General features: G+C 38.4%; 1 protein-coding gene, 2 long non-coding RNA genes and 1 pseudogene across 6 annotated transcripts in view; 2 read left to right on the top strand and 2 right to left on the bottom strand.

Moving 5' to 3' along the window:
- Positions 1-423: 423 nt before the first annotated feature.
- LOC122823412 lies at positions 424-13,525 on the bottom strand. Of its 2 annotated transcripts, none has more exons than XR_006369331.1 (3): positions 13,437-13,517; positions 1,767-1,837; positions 424-1,620 (listed from the first exon to the last, which is right to left on the bottom strand). It is a non-coding gene; the product is annotated as an uncharacterized LOC122823412 (long non-coding RNA). The 2 variants fall into 2 exon arrangements; XR_006369332.1 differs by lacking the exons at positions 424-1,620; positions 1,767-1,837 and adding exons at positions 8,928-9,175; positions 9,535-9,606 and having other exon boundaries at positions 13,437-13,525.
- On the top strand, positions 4,361-7,286 carry LOC122823411. The gene is made up of 4 exons (XR_006369330.1): positions 4,361-4,398; positions 4,493-4,569; positions 5,368-5,452; positions 5,532-7,286. It is a non-coding gene; the product is annotated as an uncharacterized LOC122823411 (long non-coding RNA).
- Positions 13,486-17,009, top strand: LOC122823408 (annotated as a pseudogene).
- Positions 13,616-25,754, bottom strand: part of LOC122823406 — an 87,199-nt gene continuing 75,060 nt past the window's right edge. For 2 of the 3 annotated variants that reach the window (XM_044102999.1, XM_044102998.1), the window contains one exon: positions 17,617-24,883. In XM_044102999.1, coding sequence (XP_043958934.1) covers positions 18,674-24,757 — 6,084 coding nt within the window. In that variant the 5' untranslated portion in view covers positions 24,758-24,883 and the 3' untranslated portion in view covers positions 17,617-18,673. Of the gene's footprint in view, positions 13,705-17,616; positions 24,884-25,754 lie in introns of those variants that run through there. The other variant, XR_006369329.1, reaches the window with a different exon arrangement.

Genomic DNA, 25,754 nt, shown 5'->3' with positions numbered 1-25,754 from the left:
GCTTCCATCTCCCCTTCCATTTTCTCCATCTTCTACAGAGGAACCATTGAGAGCCTGCTGACCAGCAGTATCTCCAGCTGGCCTGGCAACTGCAAGGCTTCTAGATTGGTATATTTATTCTATATTTTTTCTTGTCTGCACCAAAAACACTTCTATTTATCTATATGTATCTGCTGAGGCTGCGACAAGAACAAACTAAACTTCAGGATTTTGTGTCAGCTCCTGTTTTTTCCAGGCCTTACTAAAATTAATTTTGTAACCTGTGATTCGATTGGTCTGGTACTTAGATTGATGGAAAGAATAATGTTAACTAGTAACTAGAAAGGAAACAAGAATTAATTCTTAAGAAAAAAAAACTGGAACGTCAGGTTTTTTTTATTACATATTTATTTCTTTGGGACACATAATACATTAAACACTTTCACTTTCATCACTCTTACAAGAAGTCACGTGTTTTCACCTAAGAGTGTTAGAAGAAAAGAATGAAACATGATTGTCTGAGTGACATTCTGTTCTGCTTGGAACACAAAGGAACTATTGGTGCATAAATTGTGCCACGTGATTGTCTCACAACACATAAGATTTAAATATGTGGTTTCATACAAAAACCACATTGTGAATTACTGTAATGTTTTCAGATAAATAAATTCATATTAATGCATGCAAGTAAGAGACTCTTCAGAAAACAGCAATATTATTAAGAACAACAGAATTTGTGAAGATGACTAATTAAATTGCTTGGGATTTTTCTAATCTGATCTGCAAACATGAAAAAGACTTTTTAAGGTCTTACAAAAGAATAAAGTTAGTTACATTTAGCATGTTGTGATTGTAATATGAAAAATAAAGAGCTGGTCTATCAGCAGATAATTTTGTCCCCAAACTGATTGTCTGATAATGACCTTTGATCTCTTGACTGTTTTATAAAATATCTCTACAGAGGGAGAAATCACACAACAGTACTTGCAAAATACTAATTTTGCAAGTACTGTTGATTAGAAGACAATGTCTTATCATTAGACTGGGGTGAGATTTCAGAATACAACAAAACAAGATTCTCCAGAACTCCAACGATTCTCTCAGTATCTCATAGGTGGATGATGCACTCCATGATCCTTCCACTGTTAGACCTTCAAAAGAAAAGCTCTGCTCACCCTGCACAATTATTCTCAGATTACGAATATAAAACTAAAAGATAATCCAATGAAAACAGAACAAACTTATTTACATTGTTAAAAGAGAAGCGAAGAATAAAAAGTGAAGGAATAACAGTGACCTCTTATGATTTATTCCTTCACTACACTAATATAGTAAGCGGCATAAACAACAGTGCAATTATCACATCAGTAACATCTGTAAGTTTGCTTCATATAAAGCTGCAAAAGTATTTAATGTCAGAACAGCTGGAAGTACAGACACTACACCAATCTTAGAAAAGTTAAACCTGCAACTGCAATAACTCCAATAATGCCAAGAAATGTTTCTGAACTTGGCCAAAAGCCATGTCCATTATTGTGACGTTCTCCATTGTCATTGTGTCTGTTGCGATTTCGTCTTCTTTTTGGGTTGTTGTCCATTTCCACAGTTAGCCGTGTGGATTCATATTGATATCGAAACATCCTTAGGAATCAGAAAATGTTGCTTCAGTTGTCACATTTAGCAGAATAGAGAGTTTTTTGTACAAGTTTGAATTTTAAAAGTGACTCCATCATGCCTTGTAATATATTCTATATACTAAAATTTTAAGAAGAAAAAAAACAATGTACCTCCACTAAATTTCCTCAGCAAGTTCTTTCTTAATGAAGAGTTCAAAGAGTATGAAGGTTTGACAGTTCAGCTGTGAAAGACAGAAATGATTAGAGTGGAAAGATTAGATAATTTCCTAATTTAATATAAATTTGAATAAATACTCTTAAATGATTCTGACATGCAATAAATATTACTCCTCAAACATAATATGTTTGAAAGTGGTTTAAATAATGCTCAGCAAGGCTAGTTAAGTTTATTTGCGTAACACATTTTAGCAACAATGTGGTTTACATAATGAACCCATGAAACATCAGACAGAAAAATATTATGTAGCAGAGACATAACAAGGTAAAGAAACTTGAAAAAGATTTCAGGCTGAAACTTCATTTTCTGGCTGTAAAAACTGAACCTGTGTGTTGACTTTAGTTTGACTATTTGACCATTTAAAAAGGCATAATAACTAAGTTGTCATTATCTGTACAATAATATAAAAAACACTTCAATACGAACTATATCCAAAAATAAATATAAAAGCAGTGTAGACTTACATGTGAGAAAGAACTTTTATACTGTAAACACAGGTATCTCTGTCACCAAAGTTTTTGTGTATCACATTACACACCAAGTTGGTTTTATACTGTCAGGCACAACCAGTAAGATCAGCTCTTGGTGAATATGCAGATCCAAACCCAATGAAAACATTTCCATCTCATTTGTTTATCTAATTAGCAAATGTCATGCGCTTACTGTTATTAATTTAACAGTTCCTGCTAGTGTTACTATAAACAAACTCTAAAACTGACGTTCTGAGGAGTGTTATCATTTCAGTTTAGAGCTACAAGACATGACTTTTTTTAATTTTCTGAAAAAGTTTTAAGACCACAAATATTTGTGTGTTTTATAGTGGAATAAAACACACAATTTTATATATCAAGGTAGAAGACATTAAAAAACAATATTGCATAAAAAGCTTAACCATATAAAATTTTATTTTTACATTTTAGAGAATTCCAGTTATTTATCTAATTTAAAACAACAACAAAAACAACAACAAGGTTTTACATTTTTTTAATAAAATAAAATGGTTAGCTTCCTAGAACTTGGCCTCCACATACATGTACTTCACATTTTGGGTTGCCTGGTCCACAATACTAAATTTTGCTCTACATGGGATCTGGTCTTCACATGTGAGGTCATCATAATGTCACTTAGTGGTGGTAATAGAGCATAAACTACAAACACACTACATGTTAGAGCCAATAGAGCAGACGACACACCCTAAAGTTCACTAAGCAGCTTCTGATCCAAACTTTTCACTGGTAACAATTTTTTAATCAAATTTCATGGCTGATCTTACTTCAGATATTTATAAAAGTGTTCAGTATTGTTGTAAATGATAACAAAAGTGAGCAACTATAGAGATTTACCATGCTGCTAAATGGGATCTACACATGGGGCGTGCTGTGGTGCATAGGGGATAGAGTGACCCACATTTGGAGGCCTTGCGGACGTCGTGGGTTCGATTCACGAACTCAGCGACGTTTGCCGTAAGTCTTCCCCCCTCCACTTTACTCCAGTCTACAAACAGAGCTCTGACCATGTTTATACTGCTGTTTAGTTAAATTATTAAAATACATCCAGGGTCATCTGTTCCTGTTGGGTTATTGTAAATTTATTTTATTGGATACAAACACACTAGGGTATCATTTTGAATTAGTAGTGAACATTAATTTTAGTTGATATGTTATGGTTGGAAGATTGTGTTTCTGTAGCTTACACTGTCTTTTTGTGTATGTGTGTGTGTGTGTGGGGTGCGTGCGTGTGTTTGTACAGCTCTTACAGTGAAACTCAGGGTTTACTTCCTATAAACCTCACTGTTCATCAGTAAAGCCAAAATCCTTCATTTGAGGGGATCTGCTACACTAATAATTACCAAAAAAACATCTGTAAGTGGTAAAAACCAGGTTAAAGTATTGTACTTTACTCAAGTCTTTTCAAAAACAGGGCAAATACACTAAGAGGAGTAACCAAATTACAAGGAGTAAACAAATTATGTCCTGCATTGAGGACATAATTTGTTTACTGATTTGGTTCTCTTTCCTTTCTGTTTCTGTTTTTTACATTTGTCACAAGGATTATGCTCATTTGTTTTTGTGCTCAATAAAAATGAAAAGTTTGATTAAAATATTACCCCAAAATAAGAATCCTTGCTTTTATAACAGAACAAATACATGCAATAAGGCAAGTATCTCATCACTTTTCATAAAATATGTGAAACATTAATGTTTGCCAAGTTAAGCTTAAACATGAAGCTACAGATTACAAATAATTAAAAGCTGTTTGGGATCAAAAAGAGTTTGCCCTATGAAAAATCCTGAACTTCTCATCATTACTTTGCAATAAGTAGAATAGTGAAGTGGTTCACTCTGAAATGTTCAATGATTTTTGAATCATAGTTTCAGCTTAGCTAATTTTATTTCTTAATGGTGAAGAACTAGAGGTCTTTATATGGTAAAGTTAACAAACTGGTTTTCTATTTCTGAATTCACTTTCACCTCTTTTCCAGTGGGAGTGGCTGCCAGTCTGTTTGAGGTGGACAATTCTTTCTGTTTTGTGTACAGTACAGTAAGCTGGTGAATACGACACAAGGTAATTCTGCTCTCCACATGCCTTTCTTTTTTATTCAAAAAGTGTACAGAAATTATGTTCAAATATTTTCATAAAATGTAAAACATCTCTTCAGTCGGTACAGGTTGTCGTTTCTCTTCCTTGGTACGGAGATCCGACAACTGAGACTCCAACTAATTTGGCTCTGATGTGGTAAGAAACATTTTAAATACATTTCTAACAAATATTCCTGTTTTTCTGAGAGGAATTATTGATACATGGATATACATGGCTGATTATTCAGTAGGGAATATTTGTACCTTATTGCTGCTGTCGTAAATCGTTTAGACAATAAAAAACAGTGAGATCAACAGTCATCTTTCCATTAATCTCAATACAAAGCCTGTCAAATCAAAGGTCACAAGGCAAGTTTCCATGTTTAAGAGGTAAACAGAGTGAAGCAATCCAAAACATTGTGAAGAAGCAATCATGTACTAAAGATCTTCACAATCCAGTAAGTCACTTTTTAGCAGTAACTTATTTTAAAAACAACAGCAGTACTTATTTTAATGTACCTGTTTATAAAAACAACAGGTTGAGGAATAATATTTAAGTGACAAAATGTTTTCTTTATTATTTTTTTTAAATGCGAGTGCTCTCACACACACAATTAGAGTGTAGCTTGTCTAGCAAAGAGGAGTGACAATCTGCTGTTTGGGGCCCATTTTCTGAGGAAGCATGTTGTTCCTAAAAATGTTATCAATTGTTTGTTTTCAATAAATTGGACTGATGATTTTAACTCTGTTTTCATGGTCATTGTTTTAAGGGCATGGATGGAACTGTTTTTACAATTCCATCCCATTACTAGACTTATGTGTGGATTTCAAAAGATTAGTGAATTCTGAAGCAAAAATTGTTAAAGTGGATAAAACTTTTCTATAACTATTCTAAATGTATTTCCAAAAAGTCTAAGGAAGCAGCTTAATGGAATCCTATTTCTGCCTTTCACAGTGAAACAGCCAGCACCTTTTAAGATTAAATGTTTGTTTGATGAGCCTCACTGCAGAAAACTATTTACAAAGAAACTCCAATTGAGGTGGGTCACTTTATTTTGTCATAGAACATTCATGCACAGAAAATAATATAAGTAATGATTAATTCATATCCATTTACAGACGTGGACAAAGAAACCTCTGAATTACAAACTTCCTGTTGAGTGCGGCATGAACTTTTATTTCCTGTACAATTCAAAGGCCTGAAGATCTTGAACAGAGGATTTATATTTTTTGGATTGAGGCTGAAAATAAGCAAAGAGGGAGATAAAAGAAATCATAAACACAAAAGCATATTTACAAAATCTCAAGTTCAGAAAAGACAATAATGAATAGAGATGATGTGTTTGCTAAACTTTCTGAAAAGAACAGACTATTCATCACACAACAAGAGACAAATGAGCCAATAATGGAAACTATTCTAAATGGGTTAAGCAGGATGTGGGACAAAGTTAAGAGAAAGCTCAATGAAAATGATGAAGAAAGAAATAAATGGGGAGCAGTTGGAGGAGCTGGCATGTTATTAGGATTAGGAACAGTGGTAGGATTAGCATTTGGGGGAGGAGGAATGCTGCTGAGAGTAGGTTTAGGAGCTGCATCTGCCGTTGTCTCACAAGGTTTATTTGGAGTTGGACTTATGGGTGATTCCGAAGCAAATAATAAGAGAGATGACTTGCTTAGAAACGAGCAAGAAAATATTAAGATTGTAGAAACGTTGATTAATGAATTCAAGTTGACCATTGAACCACAAAAGGAAGCTCTGGAGGAAATTAAGGAACTGACACAAATGGCAAATGAACATTCACCTTTAATGCAGATAAAGATTGAACCACTGGTAGAAGTAGTTCTTTCACAAATCAACTATTTAACTGACCGTCTACAAGAAATGAATCAAGTGCCACAGAATGAGAAACCCGAAGTCATTTCTCAGGCCATTGACTTCTGTGAGAAAATTGATTTTCAGCTAAAACAAATAAAAACAAATCTCAAAAACAAGTGATTAGACTTGGGACTCTACCGTGCATTATCTGCCATGCTAAAAATGAAAAGGAAAAGAAATAAGAAAAAAGAATGATTATCTTTCATTAAAAGTGGAGCTAAACAATAAAATTAAATTAAATGACTGCTAATAAAATAAATGATCAAACTATTAATCACAAATCACTGAGTACATTGTTTAGAACAGCTGTCAGTTTCTGGAAGATCATAATGAAAAAAGATGTCTTCAGTGTTGAATAGGTCATAATGTCTGTTCAACACAGTGCTTTATTAAACCTGTACAGTTTAAGTTTTGAATAGTTCCATATAGCAGTGAAACCTGTCAAAAAGGGTCACAGGTCACCGGCCTGATGTGGACAGTGTGGGATGCAAATATAAATCTTAATGTTACTTGCTATACCATGTATTTTATTTGTTACATGTATTGGAATGATATGTAATATGTTTGTTAAACTTTATATTTTTGTATACTGTATGGCTAATGTCTTTGGCACAAGTTACAGTTTGCTTTTGTTGCTATGCTACCTTTTTGTTTAGTACTCATGGGAATAACAACAGCATTAGTTGTATAATTAGGAAAAATATATGCAACGAAATATAAATAACATGACCTAACGTATTTCTTTCCACTAAAAGTCAACAATTCTTTTTACTGTGGCTCCAATAAAATTGTGCTTAATAATGATGTTGTATGATAATGTTGACACAGCCAAATGCCGGCTATGTCAAAAACACTCTTGTAATCATGTTTGATGTTTTATTGCATTTCTGTTAATATCACTCTAAGCCGCCTGATACAGGTTGGTTACTGATTCACTCAATTTGTCAATGTTACCCTTTATCTTCTAAGTGTAATAAAATAAATACATATACAATAAACATTTATTGTTGCTTTGATTTCAATACAGACACTTAACCAACACTAATTAATAAAGTAATGCTAAATTTGGGGGTGAGGTTCAAGTGCTAGATCTAATTTTTGTCTCTTTGAGAGCCTCTCTTTAGTTAAGTCCCACTGGGAAGAGATCCTGGGACATAACCCCTGAGTTTGGAGGGACCTGGCCTTGGGATCCCCTAAAAAGAGCTTTAGGGTTTAGCTTAGGAGAGGGATGTCTGGGTTTCTCTCCTGAATCAGTTGTCACACCAATCTGATCTTAGATAAGTGGAAGACAATTGTGGATGGACGGAAAGACAGAGAGTTTAAAGAAGGACATCCAGAAATAACAGAGACTTCATAACTTTGTCTGATTACACAAAGTAATGAGATATTTTAGGGTCAAAATGAGGGCAATGATTGTCCTGCTTGCTGGGTAAGTCAGTGACTATGGACAGTTTCATAAAAGGTGAAACTTAGTACTGGCTAGATGTAGATGTCTTTGAAAATACAGTGATTTTGGACAGTCCATTTATTAGCTCCAACTAATAAATGGACTAACTCATGGATTACTGATTAATGCATAAGTAATCAGCTCCTTTCTGTTAACGTGACGTAAATCTCTATTTATTTTAAACTTCAATACCTAATTCTTGTTTTAAAAATAATATTGCCTTTGTAGATTAACTCCAGCCTGGATTAAAAATGAAAGAGTAAAGGTGTAAACATGTCATCCATGATGGATGGATGTAGAGACTGTCCACCTTCACAACCCAGCTGTTCTGGTTCAACTAGTTTCCAGTAACTTAGCAACAACAAGTGATGTTAATCCAGTCCAATAGAGTATAAATAGCCTGGAATGTATTATTATACATGTTGTTACTTTTGGTTTTGATATTGTGAACTTCACCACTAACACAGTTTCAGTTTCACTGAAACTACTGTATCCATCAATTCTTTTCACTTTTTATTAAGTAAAGTAATTTTCGTGCCTTAAAATCAAGTTTTGTAACCTCATACAGCTAGAGTCAGTGCAGAGCTTCAATTATTACAGATAGTAGTTAATGATCAGGTCTGATATCTGGGTGTAATGATGGACTCAGACCTGAACATTCAGAGCCACATAAACACAGTTACAAAGTCGGCCTTCTGTCACATGAAGAGCATTTCCAGGATTAAAGGACTGAAGTTCCAGCAAGTTCTAGAGAATCTCATCCATGTGTTTGATGAGTAGTTACCTATTGATGAGTAGTGACCTATTGAGACAAACACGTTCTTGTTCTTTAGGTAAGATTTGAGTACTAGACCGAAGAGTCCAACCCAGTTCTTTAGTCACATCAACAATATGTCATGGTCATCAGTGTCAGATGCTGCGCTGAGCTCCAATAGAACCAACAGAACCAGCACTGTGGTTCTTCCACAGTCTGTCTTTATGTGCAGTATTGTTGCTTTATGCTTCTTAGCGTCAGGTAAAAGTCTGGAAACCCCAGAACATTATGTGGTATATCATTAAAATGACTAAATCCTTGGCACGCCTTGATACAAATAACCTGCCCATAACTACATGGGACTCAGTATAGTTGGAAACATGGTTAGAACATTAAGAGTGTATATTTATTAAATTAGTTCCATTATAATCAGATCAATGGAAGATGGAAAGTACAAGCTCAATAGAACATTTTAGACACAAAGACAATCAGATCACTCCTCCACGTTGTGGTTGGAGGCAGCAGGTAAACTAGGAGAAAAGAAATCACTCTGCATTGTGACGGACTTCAGAGTCATGTGTTTCCACTTTGGACATGCCTGAAAACCTCTTCATTATTCACCGGGGCAGAGTTGCAGGAGCTTCCAGCGTTTGCAGCGAATGCCTTCCATGTGTGTCTAATTACATCTGGGGAGGTGTTTAACACGAGGTGAAGCCATTAACACATGGGCACCGCCGTCAGATGTGGAGCCAGGCGGCCATGGGGGAAAGTGGAGAGAAGAGCACACAGACGGTAACGTGATCTACTCCTACGACTGACTTGTACTTATCAGCACATTTCTTTTATTACAAGATGAAGTTTAGACGTTTATATGTGTCAGAGTAAAGAGAAACTTTCTGTGACGCATTCAGGGGCTCAGAATCCAATTTGAAAATCCTTGAAAATATTTATTCTCTACTGCTAAAGTATTCATATTAATGAGATAATATAACAAGCTGCAAACTGGATAAATTATTCAAAGAAAAATGTTGGTTTGTGTTAATACCTAAGTAAATGGCTCCACCTGGTGGCACAGAGGTAGAACTGCAGTTATCTAGTGGAGGCAAAAGAAGAATATCTACAAATAAGGCAAGAACATTAATGTCAAATTTTATGGCTAAAGAAATGTAAAGAGATACTTAACCAAAATATTTTTCAGGTTATGTAGAGAATATAATACATGTGAGGATGAATTTGATTAGAATGAATCCAGTTTCAAGGTGATTTTCATTCAGATGTTGAACACACAGAGAGACCTAGAAAAGTTCATGCAGCTCCACCATCTCTCTGATTCATAACTCAGCTAAACTCTCTGACATAAATTTATGTCTGAAGTTGGACTGAAGGCCATATCTACTCTGTTTTGTTCATGTTTACATGGAATAAAACTCTTTTTGAGTTGCTTTTGAAACTTAATCATGAAACATTAATCAATAATCTGATGTGCAAAATGTAATGTTGACGACTGTGTGTGCTATGACTGTTTGTTTGTGTGTTTTTATGATGTAAGGCATTTTCAAATGCCTTGTTTTGTCTCCCATAGGTTTGCTCTTCATTTTCTTTTAAGATTTCATTTTAAATTCTGACATTAGTCAAAAGTGTTTATGTTTATCAATTTACAAAGCAGTCACAATGTTTGTTTACTTGCATAAATTATATTTAAAGATCGTGATAAGCCCAAAGAAAAGTCTTGAATATTTCCTCTACATTTAATGGGAGCTATCCATTTAGCTCATACACCGGAAGAAAAGTAAACAAGTGATCCAACTTTTTTTTTTTTAAAGTGAATTTGTTACAAATAATCAAATTAAGTTTATTAAATGGTCATGTTAGGGTTAAGTTGGACAAACGTAATTTGATTACATGTAACAAATTAACTTGATTTGTTTCTCTTTTTTTCAGTGTAAAACAGTGAAATCCCTTCTATTACTCCTTCCTTTTTTATAGTGGGGAAAATAAGTATCTGATGCACCACGAATGTTTCAAGTTTTCCCTCTTAGAAAGAACGGAGGAGTGTGTCATTTTTATCCGAGGTACTTTTTATTCCTTGACAAACCAACTATTTGTCTCCGTATAATAATACCCACATGCAGTTATGTGTGTGTGATAATACGACATCACCAGGCGCTCAGCAGACAACAGGAGTTTTGTCCTAAATGCAGCAGCTGTTCAGTATCAAAAAGACCTGAGGCTGCGTTCAAGTTCCTCGGTTTAAAAAGAAAAACTTTTCAAATACAAAATTTATTAAGCAATTATTAAAATAACTTAGAAATCTCTTCATTTGATTGCACATGTTCACAACAATAATCCTTATTGCTCTTCTGAGTTGTTTCATATTCCACATAAAAAGTGTTTTATCAACTTATTCCTGTTTTGCCATTTTACAAACAAAGTTCTACAAACTTTGGATGGAAAGTAAAGCAGCCTGGTTCAGCATCCACGAATGTCACATGTTCCGAATAGGATTTATGTCTGGACTTTGACTAGGCCATTTTATCATAATAGTATGATCAGAACCCTTCCATTGTGGCTGATCATGTATTTTTAAGGAACCAGCTCAAAATCCCTATAACATGATACTCCCAACACCATGTCTCACGGTGCGTTCAGGGTGATTACACTTCCACCAAACATGCTGTTTTGGATGCAATCTTAAAACCATTCTGTCCAGAAACTCTTAATAAGATGCATCAACACTTGTTGTTTTCACTCACAGAAATCCTACAAAAGTTCCATCATTTGTCTCTTTGTATGCAGTTACAACCTCTAATTTCCACAACAAAAAGAGTCTTATGCTGCATAAAAACGGCTTTTGTTCCAGACAAATCCAATCATCACCTGGCCTCCTGCGGGCCGCCGCCTTGTTTGCAGAGTTTATGACCATAATCTATCCTGCAGCTCAGCTATCTGACATGCGCTTGCTACTGAGGCGATAAAGGAAAGGGACCTCAAACATGAGTAAAGGCCCCTAAATGAGGGGATCATCGTGGATCTGATGATTGATCAGCCTGATGATCTTGGGAATTTGATCCCTTTTGTTTGTGTTGATTGAACCGAGATGATCTGGGAATCGACTTAATAGGGGCAGGGAACAAACACGTCATTCTGATGAGTCCCTGTTCAAATAGTAACGGGGGGGGATGTGGGAGGAGGGGCGACCATGTTGACCATGGCTTGGGTTTTGTGGAAAAGTGAGCATTAACAGGTGGCTTTTGAAAATGCGCCTCATGTGCGTCACTGCTCCGCCGTTCGTTTGCTCTCTTGCGACTGGCCTGATGCTGATAACAGGAAACCGGCCAGGAGAAACGCATGAAGAGGAGGAACGGCAACAAAACATCACAACGCGACAAGTTTATGCATCACGTTAAAGTAGTAACGCCTATAATCTGTATAATTTGTTCCAACGTGGACTGAAAGTCTGCAGAACATGGACAGCCTTTAAATCTGATAAGAGTTCGACACTGTCTGCAAAATATATAGCATTTCAGGGGAAAAACTGAATAATTACCAAATAAGACAGATATATAAACAACATTTTTAAAGTGTAGGTCATAAAGAAAATTTGTTAATTCCTAACAATTTTATGGAAAATTTCTTATTATTCTCGAGCTGTTGTTCTATACTACCTTAAACTTTGGCAAAGTTTTAATCTAGGCATCTAGCTGTTTATTTTTAATTGATAAAACATCTTTCATATCAACAGTTCTTCAGCAACATGAAATAAAACATTTTCAGGAAATTTTCGGAGTCGTACTCGATTCAATAAAGATTTTTCTTAAAGATTTCTCTTTATTGAATCGAAACAAAAGTGGAAACTAATTTGTAATTAAATCATAAAATTTTTCCAAAATGGTAATAAACTTATAAAATCTATTCTACCAGAGATGCATAAAAAAATGTTTTCCTAACAACAGCAGCTAAAATGTGACATTCATTAGCAAGAAAAAACTTCGGTGTTATGAAGCTCAGCTTGTTAGCTAAATTAGCCCTTAGCATTATCTCTGTTGCTAGTTAGCGAAAGCTAGACACAGACATTCATTCTTCTTCACAGAATCTTCCTCAGCCACATGTTGAGATATTGATTCATAAAAACATTCATAACATATACAAACTGCTAACAGCTAACTGACCAGCTTTAATTAAATCCTAATCTAAATGGTGATGTAGGATTTGCTAGCTAACATCGCTAGAATTCTAACTTTAACGCTGCATTTTAAAACCAAACTGCTTAAGTTTAATATTCAATGTCCTCCAAAATCATTTTAACAGAATACAAATTCAAATGAAAAAAACCCTCCAAACTACATACAAATAAGAGAAAAACGTAATTGTTCAGCAATATGTTTAAAGCTAAACATAATGCACCTGATTTAAACAATTTTGATTATCTGGAGTTATATTGACCTAACTCATCCCACAAACAGCATACATACTAAAGAAATATATTTATGACTGAACATTATTGTACAAACAAATAGGCTTGATTATAGTTTATCATTGCATATTTAATACCCTATAAAATGTCCTTTTGCAGTGGGAAAATCAAGAGAATAAGCCTTCACACTATAAATGAAGGAAAATAATTCAGATCAATTACACTGTATTATTTCAAAATTAATTTTTGGCAGACAAATTAGAATTAAGTCTAAATAATTCCAGTGGCTTATATTTAATTCCCTCCAAAATTGAGTTTCATAGTGTAGGAACTGGTTGAAAAGGTCAAACTACGAGATTAACGGGAAATTGGTCATTTGTCTATTTATTAATTTTTATCTTAGTCGACTCTCGGCTCGTTTTCACCTTCTCTTTGTCTTTCCTCTTTTGTCATCAATCAGGACCCAATCCCCCCCTACCGTGAGCTGAATACAGGGACAGCCTGTGCCCCCCAACCCCACCCTCTCCTCTCACCTCATCACCCGTCCTGCAGGTGCCGGGGCTCAGTCCACTCTGAGTGACAATGCCAGCCGGAGCTCTGCGCCTCTCCCTCTGCCTCCTCCTCGTCGCCCTCCACCTGAGCTGCGTCCCGGGCGGGGCTCTGGATGAGGCGCCCTTCGAGCTCAAAGATTTCCCCCGAGCTCCTGCGTTTTCTCCGCACAAGAAGGCGCCGCAGTTCATGCTGGATCTGTTCAACGCCGTGTCCGTGGCCGACGGGGCGCACAGAAGCCAGAAGGAGATTCTGGAGGGGAACACGGTGCGCAGTTTTCAGGATAAAGGTGAGCAGAAACATATTTATAACGACTTGATTGTATTTTATAGATTTACAGAAAAAAAGTGCATTTGTTTATTTATAAGGAAGATTTTTGCACCGAAAGGCACAGATGTCGGTGCGTAAATCTTCGGGGAAAGGAACAATTACGCACGGACATTCGTCTATTTGACTTGTTTTTCTTGAGCAAATGTAGCCAATCAGGTTTCTTCTGTATTCTGTGGCGTGCAGGACACACCGGGCAGAGGATCCACTTTTTCAACTTGTCCTCTTTGGGCAGAGAGGAGAAAATGATCAAAGCCGAATTCCGCTGGTTCCGAAAGAAACACAAGTTCTACCTGGAGAACTCCTACGGTCCTCATTTCTATAAGGTGATTCTTAAAAGTCGCCTTCATTTGATTTGGCTAAATTTGCAGAATATATTTCAAACTTGTAATTAATAAGCAACACATTTAATTTAAAAAGTCAACTTTTGATAGTTTGTCACAGTGTAGTGCAGTGAAATATTTCTCGTTATCATGATTTACAGCAACTGAGCAACATTTTTTTTGTTTTTGCTTACAGTTAATGAAAACATGACAATTAAAATCTGAATATTACACCAAGGAAATTAAAAAGACTTTAAAAAGTCATGTGGGCTTTAAGAAAATTAGGTTTAAAACCTGCTTAAAGTTTACTTTCAAAACAAACTTAATCTGACAAGTCTCATCGGGACTAATAGTTTATTGAATATAGCTGTACATGGAAAGTTAAGTGAAAGGAAAAGGTGAGACAAGAAAAAGAAGCATCGGCAAACACATTTGAATTGATTCAGAATTCCTAGGTCTAGGAATTGCAATTATCAATAGAATTGATTATTTTTTTTTTTTTACCGCACCTCTACTGTCATAGCAACCAGGGCTTCCTGAGCACATGAGCAAATGCAGTAATTTATGCCAAAGTAGCCCCAAAAAACGCGTTGATATAGTTTTTTCTTCAGCCAGCATTGCTGCATTTTCTTGTCCAGGTGGACGTATACGAGGTTCCAGACAGCAGACTGAAACCGCAGAGAGGAAACCTCATCACGTCCAGGCTGGTGCCCCTCTACACACAGGGATGGGAGGTTTTCAATGTCACTCAGCTGGTAACAGAAAATGTTCCCAGTAGAGATTCACCGGTCAGACATTAATATCGATGACAAAAATCTAGATCGGGTACCGGTGACGATGTCTCCGATCCAAATGGACAAATCAAATTTCTAAATCTACCTTCTAAACCGTTTGGAGTTAGGTTTGCCACAGTTTATTTTAATCAACCGATTGTTTTTGTCTTTTTCAGTTTCTTTATTATTCATTTCATATTGGCTCTTATACTCCTAACCGAACAGATGAAGGTTGTTGTGTTTTTAGACGTTTGACCTAGCTTCTGAGGCTATTGGTGTATTGGTATTGGTGTAGTAGTGCAGTTATCAAATACATTTGTTATTCAGTACATTACATTACATCTTAAAAAAACAACAACAACAACAACACAGATCTGTGCAGTACAGTTTTTCTGTCTGTGATTGGTACTGAACAATATTAAACCTCTGACATCGGAATCAGAAGTGAAAAAAGTGAATCGGTGCATCTCTACTTCACAGCTCCAAGGCTGCATCGCCATGATGAAATGATTTATAGTAGCTCTAGTTTGGGGCCATTCAGCTTCACTTAGTCCAGTCTTGTTTCGGTGAATCTCAGGTGTCTAAATGGATCCAGAAGAGTCAGGAGAACAACGGCATCCTGGTGGTGACGACGCTCCCCTCCGGTGACTGGTTGAACTCTGAATCCAAGCAGCTCCAGTTGACAGACACGAATGCCTACCTGGTCGTTTTCTCAGACGATGGGAGGACTGAAGCGAACCGGTCATACCTGGGTAAGTCAATATGGGGCAACAGCTTGAGACCTTTAACCTGCGTTGCCATGCTAACGGTCTCCATCCTCCCACAGCGGCAGCCTCTGAGTCTCTGGACCACCTCAGCAGGAGGAGACGCGCGTCCTCAGACTTCCCTCTCCGCGGTCGCACCCAGTCCTGCCGCCGCGTCCCCCTCTTCGTGGACTTTGACGAGATCGGCTGGTCGGGTTGGATCATCTCTCCGCGCGGCTACAATGCCTACCACTGCAAGGGCTCCTGCCCGTTCCCGCTGGGCGTCGGCCTGAGGGCCACCAACCACGCCACGGTGCGCTCCATCATGCACGCGCTCAAGCTGCCCGGGGAGGATGTGGGCGCCCCCTGCTGCGTGCCCGACAGACTGCAGTCCATCAGCTTGCTGTACTTTGACGATGAGGAGAACGTGGTTCTGAAGCAGTATGACGACATGGTGGCGCTAAGCTGCGGCTGTCACTGACCCGGTTTGGCTCCGAGACATGATTAGAACTGATGGTTAGAGCTGATTAGAACATGCTGTTTAAATATTGATTTATTTTAAGAAATAAAAGATTCCTTAACTATTAACCCAAACATTCTCTGGTGTTTGTGGAAAACGGCTAGTGGGAAAACCGCTTTAGGGTGGATGAAACTATTGTACTCAGAATGATTTGATAAACCAATGTTTTTCAAAGTTAAGGGGCCCCACAGGGGCCTCAGAAAACTACAGGCAGGATGAAGACAAAAAAAAGAACTAAAAACAAATCCAGTAAATTTATGTATATGCCTCAAACTAACTTAGCAAGTGCAAAATAGAAAAGTCTCTGTAATGAAAAAGAGAAAAGGAAGCTTTGCTTTGCTGCTGCAATAAAACACTAAGAACTCAGCCAACTAAAGTCAGAAGGTAAGAAGCAGCACAAACAGAATGACTCTGTATTCACTAATCAATAACCATTATTGAAGTGAGACAATACAAGTGAGAAAAAAAACTTTAGAAAAGTTGATCTTTAGTATATTATTTTAGCATTGTCGGTGTGTTTGCAAAGAGAAGGGAGATTAAAAAAATAATACTATTTTATGTACATTATTATTTAAAGTACATAAAATAGTAATAGTTCCGTTATCTTAAGTTGGAATTACAGTTTGACAGTTGTGGAGCATTTAATTGTTACACCCACAAACATTATGGTAATTTATTGAGATTTTATTTGAATAAAATGCAAAATAGTAAGGATGCAACATAAATCTGTACCAACATCGATATTGGACGATATTTGTCTTCATTTCTTTACCAAATTTTTAGGTATTTTACGATGCACTGTATTATGTTTAATCCATCAGGTCTGGTCCTGTCCATGTTGGACAGGAATAGGATAGATAGATGAAGAAATGTTCAGCAATAGCTTCCTGTTTATCATGTTATGCACTTAAACATTGTTTATAGATCTATTTCCCTGTCAGCATAACTCTAAAGAAGTGGCTGTTTGTTTCCTTTTGCTTTTTTGTTCATTTTAAGTTTAAAAAAATAATAAATCAGTGATCAAAACTGACTCATGGTGCACCCTTTTAGTTGTTACAGATCTTATTTGATGTTGCATGGAAAGACATTGGCTACCATGTAGTTTAATTCCCAACATGTGTCGGGTTTTGTATTTAGTTGTATATTTCCAGGAGAGTTGGAGTCTTTACACATTGTGGACAGTAGGTGGCATTGTAGAGTCATACCTTGATCACCTGTACATAAGCAAAAGGACAACCCCATATTTGTCTCCATGTCAAAAATGTAGCACTTGTACAGTGAAAAATTTCCAAATTGAACTGATGCTATTGCAAAAAAAAAAAAAAGTTATAAAAAAACTAAAAAATAAGCAAAATTGTTGATTTTCCTCATAATTGAAACTTGAAAACCAAAAACATTTGCCATTGCCTTCAGTTAATTTCTGATGGTAAAGAAGATAAAGAAAAGTATTTGTAGTGAAATAAAGAGTCCAGCTGAACTCTGTTGAAAACAGTTTATTTCATTGGAATGGATCACAGACACAAGACAGCTCTGCTCGACTCTAGCTGAGAAAAATGCAAATGCAAAAAAAGACTTGCACCAATTCTTCTGCACATCTGAAAAACAATCCGTGAATGCAAATTCCAACAACAACTGGAATTTGTAACGTTCGAAACGCATTCAGCAGATGGCTAATTAAGCACACGCAAAATGTCTTCAAAATGGTTTTTGTCTGGACGTTAACAGTCAAAATCTGCAGTATGAAAATTTTGTATTGCTACTTTAAGTGTTGAATGGATTCAAGTAAGTTTAATGGTAAAGGGTTTTAACTTGTCAGGTGAAAATAGAAAGGCAACAAAACTACCACGTCAGAAAACAAAACCCACTATACCTGAAAATAAGTGATGATTTATTACTACTTCTGAAGTGTATTACAAACTTTCAGCATTTACAAAATATAAACATCTCACCTGGAAGCATGTCTTTGCTGTTTAAACGGCAACATATTTACATCAATGTGTCTGTTTGTTCTTATCAGATGCTGCTCATTTCAACATGAGTTTATATTTTTACATCCGCAAACAGAAACCAGCAATCCAAAAATTTAGATTTCTTCTAAATATGTACTTGACTCAGACTCACTCCTCTATGCAGATGCTGCAGAGGCCAGGACACGTTTTTCTCTGCATCAGCAAAAATCCAGGTCAACCAAAGAAAAAAAAAAAAAACCTAAAAAAAAGCACAAGCATAAAAAGTTCATACCATTAGCATTTACTTCTCCATGAATGCTCCAAGAACATTTATGGGTGAATAACTGGCATTGTAACACTGCATTGGTGGTGTGCTTTGCATTTCAAGGCTCATTTTTGTGGTGTTTTTAGGCAAACAACTACTGAAAATAAAAAAAAATAAAAAATTGGGGAGAAAACATCTGGAAACTGTAGGAAACCTAAAATAAAAGAAGTTAAGATCAGTTGAAAAGGTTAAACAACGACAGAACATCACAAGAACACCTCATAGAATGCAACACCACAATGAAGTGAAACAACGGGCACATCAGCAGGGACAGTCCAGCTCTTCTGTCCCCAAGAACTCCCCTAACATCAGTTCCTGTTGACCATAGGCTGACTCTAGGTATGGATGTCCCTCTTTAATATGCATTTTCCTTCCCCTTTCCTGGTGCCTCTGCTCTAACCCGTTTGGTTCTACAAGCGTTGCTTGGATTTTGGCTTTTGGAGCCATGGGGGACAGAGGAACTGGCACGAAGCTGTGGTAAACAACCAATGGTGAAGTCAGGACCTCTACGTGGGGCGCTTGAGGAACACCACCATCTGCTGGCTGAACTGGCAGCTGTACATAGCTTCCTGTGCCGGGATCAAAATAGGTTTTCGTCTTGACTTGTACTGGCAGGTCAACAAAGAAGTACTGCCCTGAGTTTGGATCCTGAAGGAGCTTTCGTTGGGTCATAGGGATGGACTGCGTGAGAATGGCGTGTTCCATGCTAGACTGACGAGAAAACTGGCTGGTTTGGCTTGACTGGCGGGACAGAGGCGGAATCTCAGTGCTGTATGCATCAATGCTTTGACTTCTCCTCAGGGGGACACCTCTGCTCTGCTTGTCGGTGGCTCTGCCTCTCTGTTGAAGCTCATGCATGATGGATTTCTCAATGCGCTGAGTCCTGGGTTCAAGCTTTTCGCTGGCTGGGATGTCAGCACTAAGCCTACGCTCTACTTTACCTACCAGGTACCTGTCAGTGCTCTGTGAACGATTGAAAGGTCTGTCTGACATGGGCCTCTCACTGATATGAGATTTGTACACCGGCACATTACTGATGACGCTGTCACTGCTGTAATCTCTGTGTTCTGGCTTCTCTCGAGGATTTCTGTTGGTGCTCCGACCTTGTCTTTCCGATCCTGGATTGGATCGTTCATCAGTTCTTTGGCTGTTGTCTTCCACTGAATCCCGACTCCGCCTCCGAGTCCTGTTTGTTTCTACTTTGCTTTGACTGTGGTTCTCATTGTGGGATTCCCGCTGGGGATTGCGGTCATTGCTGTGGTTATTTGAATTATGACGACTGCCATCTTTGTGCTTTTTCTCACTACTCCTGCCAGTTTTAGTATTGCCACTGCTTTTGTGCTCCGACTTATCACTCCTCACCTTTTCAGCTCTGTGTTTTCCGCTGCTTTGAGATGACTTTTGTGGTGATTTCTGGGACTCTTCCTTCTTCATCCTTCTGTTTGTTAGTTTAATAGCTTTTTGAACTGCTTTTTCAGATTTTGGTAAGACTGCTGGAGGTTTGGGCAGTCCAGCTCGATTGTCATTACCACTGGAAATGAATTCTGATTGCTCACTGATGTCCTTTGTCATTTCATTCTCTTCAAGAAGTTTAGCATTTGTCACTGCATCATCAGTTGGGTCGGCAGTACTAGTTGGTAAACTCTCAATATCTTCAGATGATGGGGTCACCCTGAAAAACCTTTCTTCCTCCAGTGGGACTAGTAGAGAGTTCCCAACTTGGGATGTCTTGGGGCTTTCATTTAGGATATTTGAGGACACTGTCAAGAACTGTGGTGATCTGCTTGCTGAAATTTCTATAGGGTTAAAGACTTCAGGTGGAGTTATGATGATATTGTTGGTAGAAGTGTCATTTACCAGTGAGAGCTCAGGGTTTTCCCTTGTCTGACTTAACTCTTCGTCTATTTTGTCTGATACATTGTTACTACCTCTTGGTGACCAGGGTAGTACAGGTTTCTTTGTCTTACTATTAAAACTGTTGTCTTTGACTTTGAACAAGGCCGGGATTCCCAAAATTGGAGAAAAAGTACTGGAAGATGATGTAGTTGAATTGCTTTCTTCATCGACAAGTCTTTCATCCGTGATGACAATGTTTTTATCCATGCTCTCCGTATGCTGTAGGTCTGGTTGGTTTTGTGTGGACTTCAACCGTTTATTCATGCCTTCCAGCTCGCTTTCGTGATCGCTTAAGCAACAGTACCCCACCCCACCTCCAGCTGAATTGCTTCGTGAAACAGGTTGTCCCAGTTCAATCACCTCCTCCACCTGAGCTGGTGAGTTCTCTAGAGAGTGGAAGACATTTGACTCAGTCTCTGTGGTTCTGCGCAGTGTACTTTCCACAGAGAAGTAGGAGGATTTGGAGGACAAGCTCGCTTGGTCAGGTGGGCTCTGTGCAACACTGACATCTTTTATCAGCAGCAAAGGTGATACAATATTTCTGGGGATTTCACCAAGTTCTTCTGCATCTATAGTTACATCTTCACTGGTTATTTTGACATGTTCATCAGGTTTGAAGTTCTTGATCAGATCGTCATCTTGTTTAATTAAATAGTCTGGTTTCAAGGGGGCGATCTGTTTCACCTTGAAGGATTCGTGAGTGTTGGCATGACTTCCAGGTGTGACTTCTCTTTTTGGAGTAGTGTTAATCACTGAATTGTTAACTAACCCATAAGTAAATGCCATTGCTGCAGTGTTTTCCACCTCATTCTCCCTCTCTTTTAAAGAAGTTTCTCTCTGACTAGGTAGAGCTTCCTCAGTATCTGCACTTACATATATTTTAGGGCCTGTCCTGATGTCACATGATTGCTCTTCACTCCTTTCAAATTTTTCATTTTTACCATAGCCACCCACCAGATCTTTGTCACTTGTTGTGCTCCCATCTCCTCTAATAACTCCTTTTTTGCTCCTTGGTGGAACAAGAGGAGCATCTAAACCTTTGTCTTTCCTTTCATTTATCAAGTATTCCTTACTGTCTTTACACAGCTGCCCTGCTGTTTCTGGCAAACTGACATCGCAATTATGAGCTTGATTATCAACTAACTTTTCCCCAAAATCTTTATCTTTTAGGCGTAGATTTTGCTCATTTCCTACTTTGTCCAGTAGAGCATCCCTAATTCCCAATCCGAAGGTCTCAGCAGGTCTAGATTGGCTTGTTACTCTTAAGTCCCCTAATCTCTGTTTTCGTTTTTTCTCCTGAAGTGGAGAAGTGCTGTTATTCTTTTCTTCTCTTGGTCTAGTCATACAGTCTTTATAAGCTTTACCATCCTGTAACCATGTTTCACAACCTTCATCTAGAATGTTGTTTTCAGATGCTACAACTGCCTCCTGCTCTGTAAATTTATTCCTTCTCTCCCGCTCTGAGATAATCTCCTCAAGTGCCATTTTAGCTTTGTCATAATTATCATTTAGAAGTGCTTTGTTCACAATGACGTTACTGTCTACCTTTGTGAAGACCTCCTGCTTGCTCTGCTCCTTCTCTGCAAATATTTTTCTCTTAGCCGATGTGTTTCCTCTCATCGATAGCATACCTCTCTTAATGTTACGAAGCTCCCTGGAGATCAAGTTGTTTTTAACCTTTGCCTCCTTGTCAATGTTAAAAACCTCCTGTTTGTTCTTCACATTCTCAAGTATGCGATCACCAAGTCGTGCTCTTTCCAGCTCTTTCAAAGCCTGCAAATCGTTAAAAATATGCTCGCTATCTCTTATGTCTCCTACTGACTTTACTTCGACATCCGACTCCGCTTTTGCATTCACGTTCAAGTTGCTTTCCTTGCATTCCTTTGCTTGCTCATCATCTGTCAATGTGCATCTCTGATGTTTGATAAAATTGTTCTGTCTGGAAGAGAAGACATGCTTAGGTTTGCCTTGTTTATGGACAGGTTCATGTTCTGTATTTAGTAAATCTGGTTTTGCATCTACCAAATCACTATTAGAGGCTTTGTCAGCATGACGTCTTCGCTGCTTGTCAGGAGACAAGCAGAGCTGCAGATCTGATTTAGCAAAAGTTCTTTTTGGTACTGGTGGAGGCTCTTTGCTTATGTTGCTATTTGTGCAAACCAGTGTTGTATCAGATGGTTCATTTAGCAATAACCCATAGTTGTTTTCTGTTACCAAACTATCCCTCCTGCTTTCAAAGGGCTCTTTAGAAACTCTCTGATTCCTTTCCTTCTGCCTCATTACATCTGCGTCTGGTATCTGCTTGCTGTTGCTGTCTGAATGACTTGCTGATCGAGCTTTATTTTTGGCTGCATTAATTGCTTCCTTCGCAGCTCTGATTACGTTTGTTGTACTAATGGTTTGGCCACCTGTGTTGTCTTCCTGTGAAGCCAGCTGAACTGCAAAGTCTTTTGTATCTTTCACTGGCCATTCAGTTTTCTCTGGGACATTTGGCTGTGTTTTCTCCCCTGATGATAGCCCCCCTCTCTCCAGTATGTGGGGTGAAATTATGGGTGAATAGTCTTTGATGACATTTAAAGTACTTGGTGAAAGCCCTGTGTTTGTTGGCAGTGCATTTGGAGAAAGCTCTCTGTTTTTTGCATTAGTCATTAAATCAGCGTTAGTCAAAGTGTTGTTGCTTGGGGGTACTTGCAGATATTTCAGATCACTGTCAACAGGATTGGCTTTCTTGTACAAATTCAGGGATGGATAGTTTTGCTTTTTTGCCATTGGACTCTTATTCTTCTTTAGAAATGATGAAATGGAGTTCTCCTCTCCAAGATTGCTATTGTCAGCATCACATTTAGTCTGCAGTAAATTTGCCAACAAATAGTCATCTGATAAGTGCCCTGTATATTCAACATTTGACGGGGATACAAAATGTTCAAAAACAGGGCCGCTAACTGTCTGCCCATCTTTGGCCGGTGTACTTAAGCCAGAGCCACTGCCCTCAGAAGGAGGATGATTCGCATTATCTGAAGGTGGCGACTGGATGCTACCTTCAGAAAGCTCCAGAGTTTTGAATTTATGTGGGCTGTATCGACTCTTCACCCTCTTCCTGTTGTCTTTCAAGTTGAAGAGGATGCTCGATGCAAGCGATTTGTAGGTTTCTCGCTTGACCGGAGGCTCAGGAGTCACTTTGGCCTCGGAGTGAGGCCTGCTCAGAAGGTCGAGGACAGAGGGTGAGAGAACTGCCTGGAGGATTTCTGATGTTTCTGTTGGCTGTCTGGAGGGAATGGCGGGAGTCATCAGCTGACAGATGCTAAATGGTGTAGAGGCTGAAGAGCTTATTTCCTGAATTGCCTTCACTTCCACAGATTCAGGGTCCTTTTTGACCACCAAAATGTTTTCATCCATCGGTTTTGAATTACTTTCTTGAGGTGGCTTTCGAAGTTGATTTGCTGGGATCACACTTTTTGCCCTGGGGCCATTGCGTCTCCATGGGGCAGCAGTCTTATTCCCTCCATCTGAGGAGCACCTCTTCTCAGCCAGAGGGGCCGCAGGCTTTGGCAGGACTTTTGGTGGAGGAGGGGCTGGGCTGGGTTCAGGAACTTTGGCGGTGGACGGCTCAACTCTTACTTTCTGGCACGACTGTACCTCCTCCGTATGCAGGATCTCTGATGTATGTGCCTCAGTCAGCTCTTTGTAAAAGGGCAAGTCGTACCACTTAGGAACATTGTCAACACAGAGAATATCGGTGACTGTGTTGTCTTGGCCAAAGGGGTACCGGTTCAAATCTGTCCATGTTTGGAAAGGACTAAACTCGCTGTGAAGGAAAAAGTTTTTTATGTTCAGTTTTCTAAGCTTTGCTGTGGATTTAGCATTTTTCATCTTCGTCAGATTCCCAGATGGAAGATTGACATCCTTGCATTTTTTATTAGAAGAACCACAACCTGCCTTATTGTTCTTGCAATGTCTATTGGTGAGACTAGTGTGATAATCAGAAGAGAATTCTGAAAGCTCTCTTTCTATGCTGCGAAGTGCCGATTTATCCCACGATTCACCATTACAGTCCGTCGTACCTCCATTCCTTTCCTCTGCGACGCTTAGCACCTTGAGGAAGGATGACATGTGGGATATATCATCCTGTTGCTGCTGCTGTTTGCAGGGCTGAGCATCGTCTTTATCCTGTTTGTGTTGTCCTGCCTTTTTAGATTCCTTATGTGGGTTCTTTTTAAAGGGCTCCCCTGCTAAAGGCTTGAGGCAGCTGTACGGCGAGTATCCATACAAAAATTCGTCGTTGTAAACTGCATCGTCCCCGACGCAGAGACTACGGAAGGCCCTGTCGGTCAGGGTGCTGACCTCTCGATCCGTCTCGTCCATAAACAAGTCTGTGAAGCCGTTGGGGAAGCGATGGTGTAGCATGCTTCCCATCCGGTGGTTTATGTGTCGCTTTTCCACGCAATTCATGGTGTCAGCACGTTTCTTGCTATTTTTTCATCACTAGACTTGTGTCCTGTGTTGCTGCTGCAGCGCAGTGGGTCTTTCCCCTCAGTTCACACCACCATCAGTGAACTCTTGGGATCTGTCCTTCACCTACAAAGAAGTCACAATAAGCAATGTCAGTAAGGCAATGAGTATTACAGGGCAAACAGTTAGAACCTCAAAAATCTCATATTATGAACCAACCGAGCATTACATTATGATCAGTATTGACTAATCTGTGGCTATGCTCCATCAAACTGCAACGCATTGTGCACCAACACTTTTTGTTTGCAAATATATCCACATTAACACACCAATTTTTGCTTCCCACATGCATCCGTGAGCCTGCAGTCAATCACTGGTCATACTGCTATGGCTGATCTTAATATTTTGAATGAATCTGAAGGGATTTAATCTGCTGTTGCACTAATAACCTTTATGTACACAACATGTGGTGGCTTGGACCAAGCTGGAGCTATGCAGGCAGTAGACAAACACTTCAGAGCATGCACTTGGCTATTTTAAGCAAAGTGTGCTTCAAGCTGTTAGCACCAACTGCACTGCTGTTTCACTCAAAGAAATATAGTTTTGCTCCATTGACAGGTTAAAAAAATTAATAAATGAACTTGGTCCATATCATTTTTTTAAAAATACGACTGCATCCCATATGTACAATTCTTGTTATCAGGAAGGTTTAAGTCTGAGAAGCAAACATCTGGACTATTGCAAACAAATGCAAAGCTATTAAAAGTTTCCAGCAGTTGAGATATAGCATGTGGCACAGGAAATGAGACACAATCAATTAGAAATCTCAGTCTACCTCAGCAACAGCTGCTCTACTGTATCTCGCTGCAGCTACCCTGAGTTCTCAGAATAGTTCAGTAACCCATTTATACCTCCTGACCTGAGAGCCTGCCACTCACATAAAACCTAAGGCTTCAACCACTCATACAAGCATCTCTTCAAAGAAAATGACTTTGAC

Source organism: Gambusia affinis, linkage group LG20 (genome assembly GCF_019740435.1).
Source record: "Gambusia affinis linkage group LG20, SWU_Gaff_1.0, whole genome shotgun sequence".
Lineage (NCBI taxonomy): Eukaryota > Metazoa > Chordata > Actinopteri > Cyprinodontiformes > Poeciliidae > Gambusia > Gambusia affinis.
The sequence above is the reverse complement of the archived record's forward strand: the minus strand, read 5'-3'. Positions and strand labels throughout refer to the sequence as shown.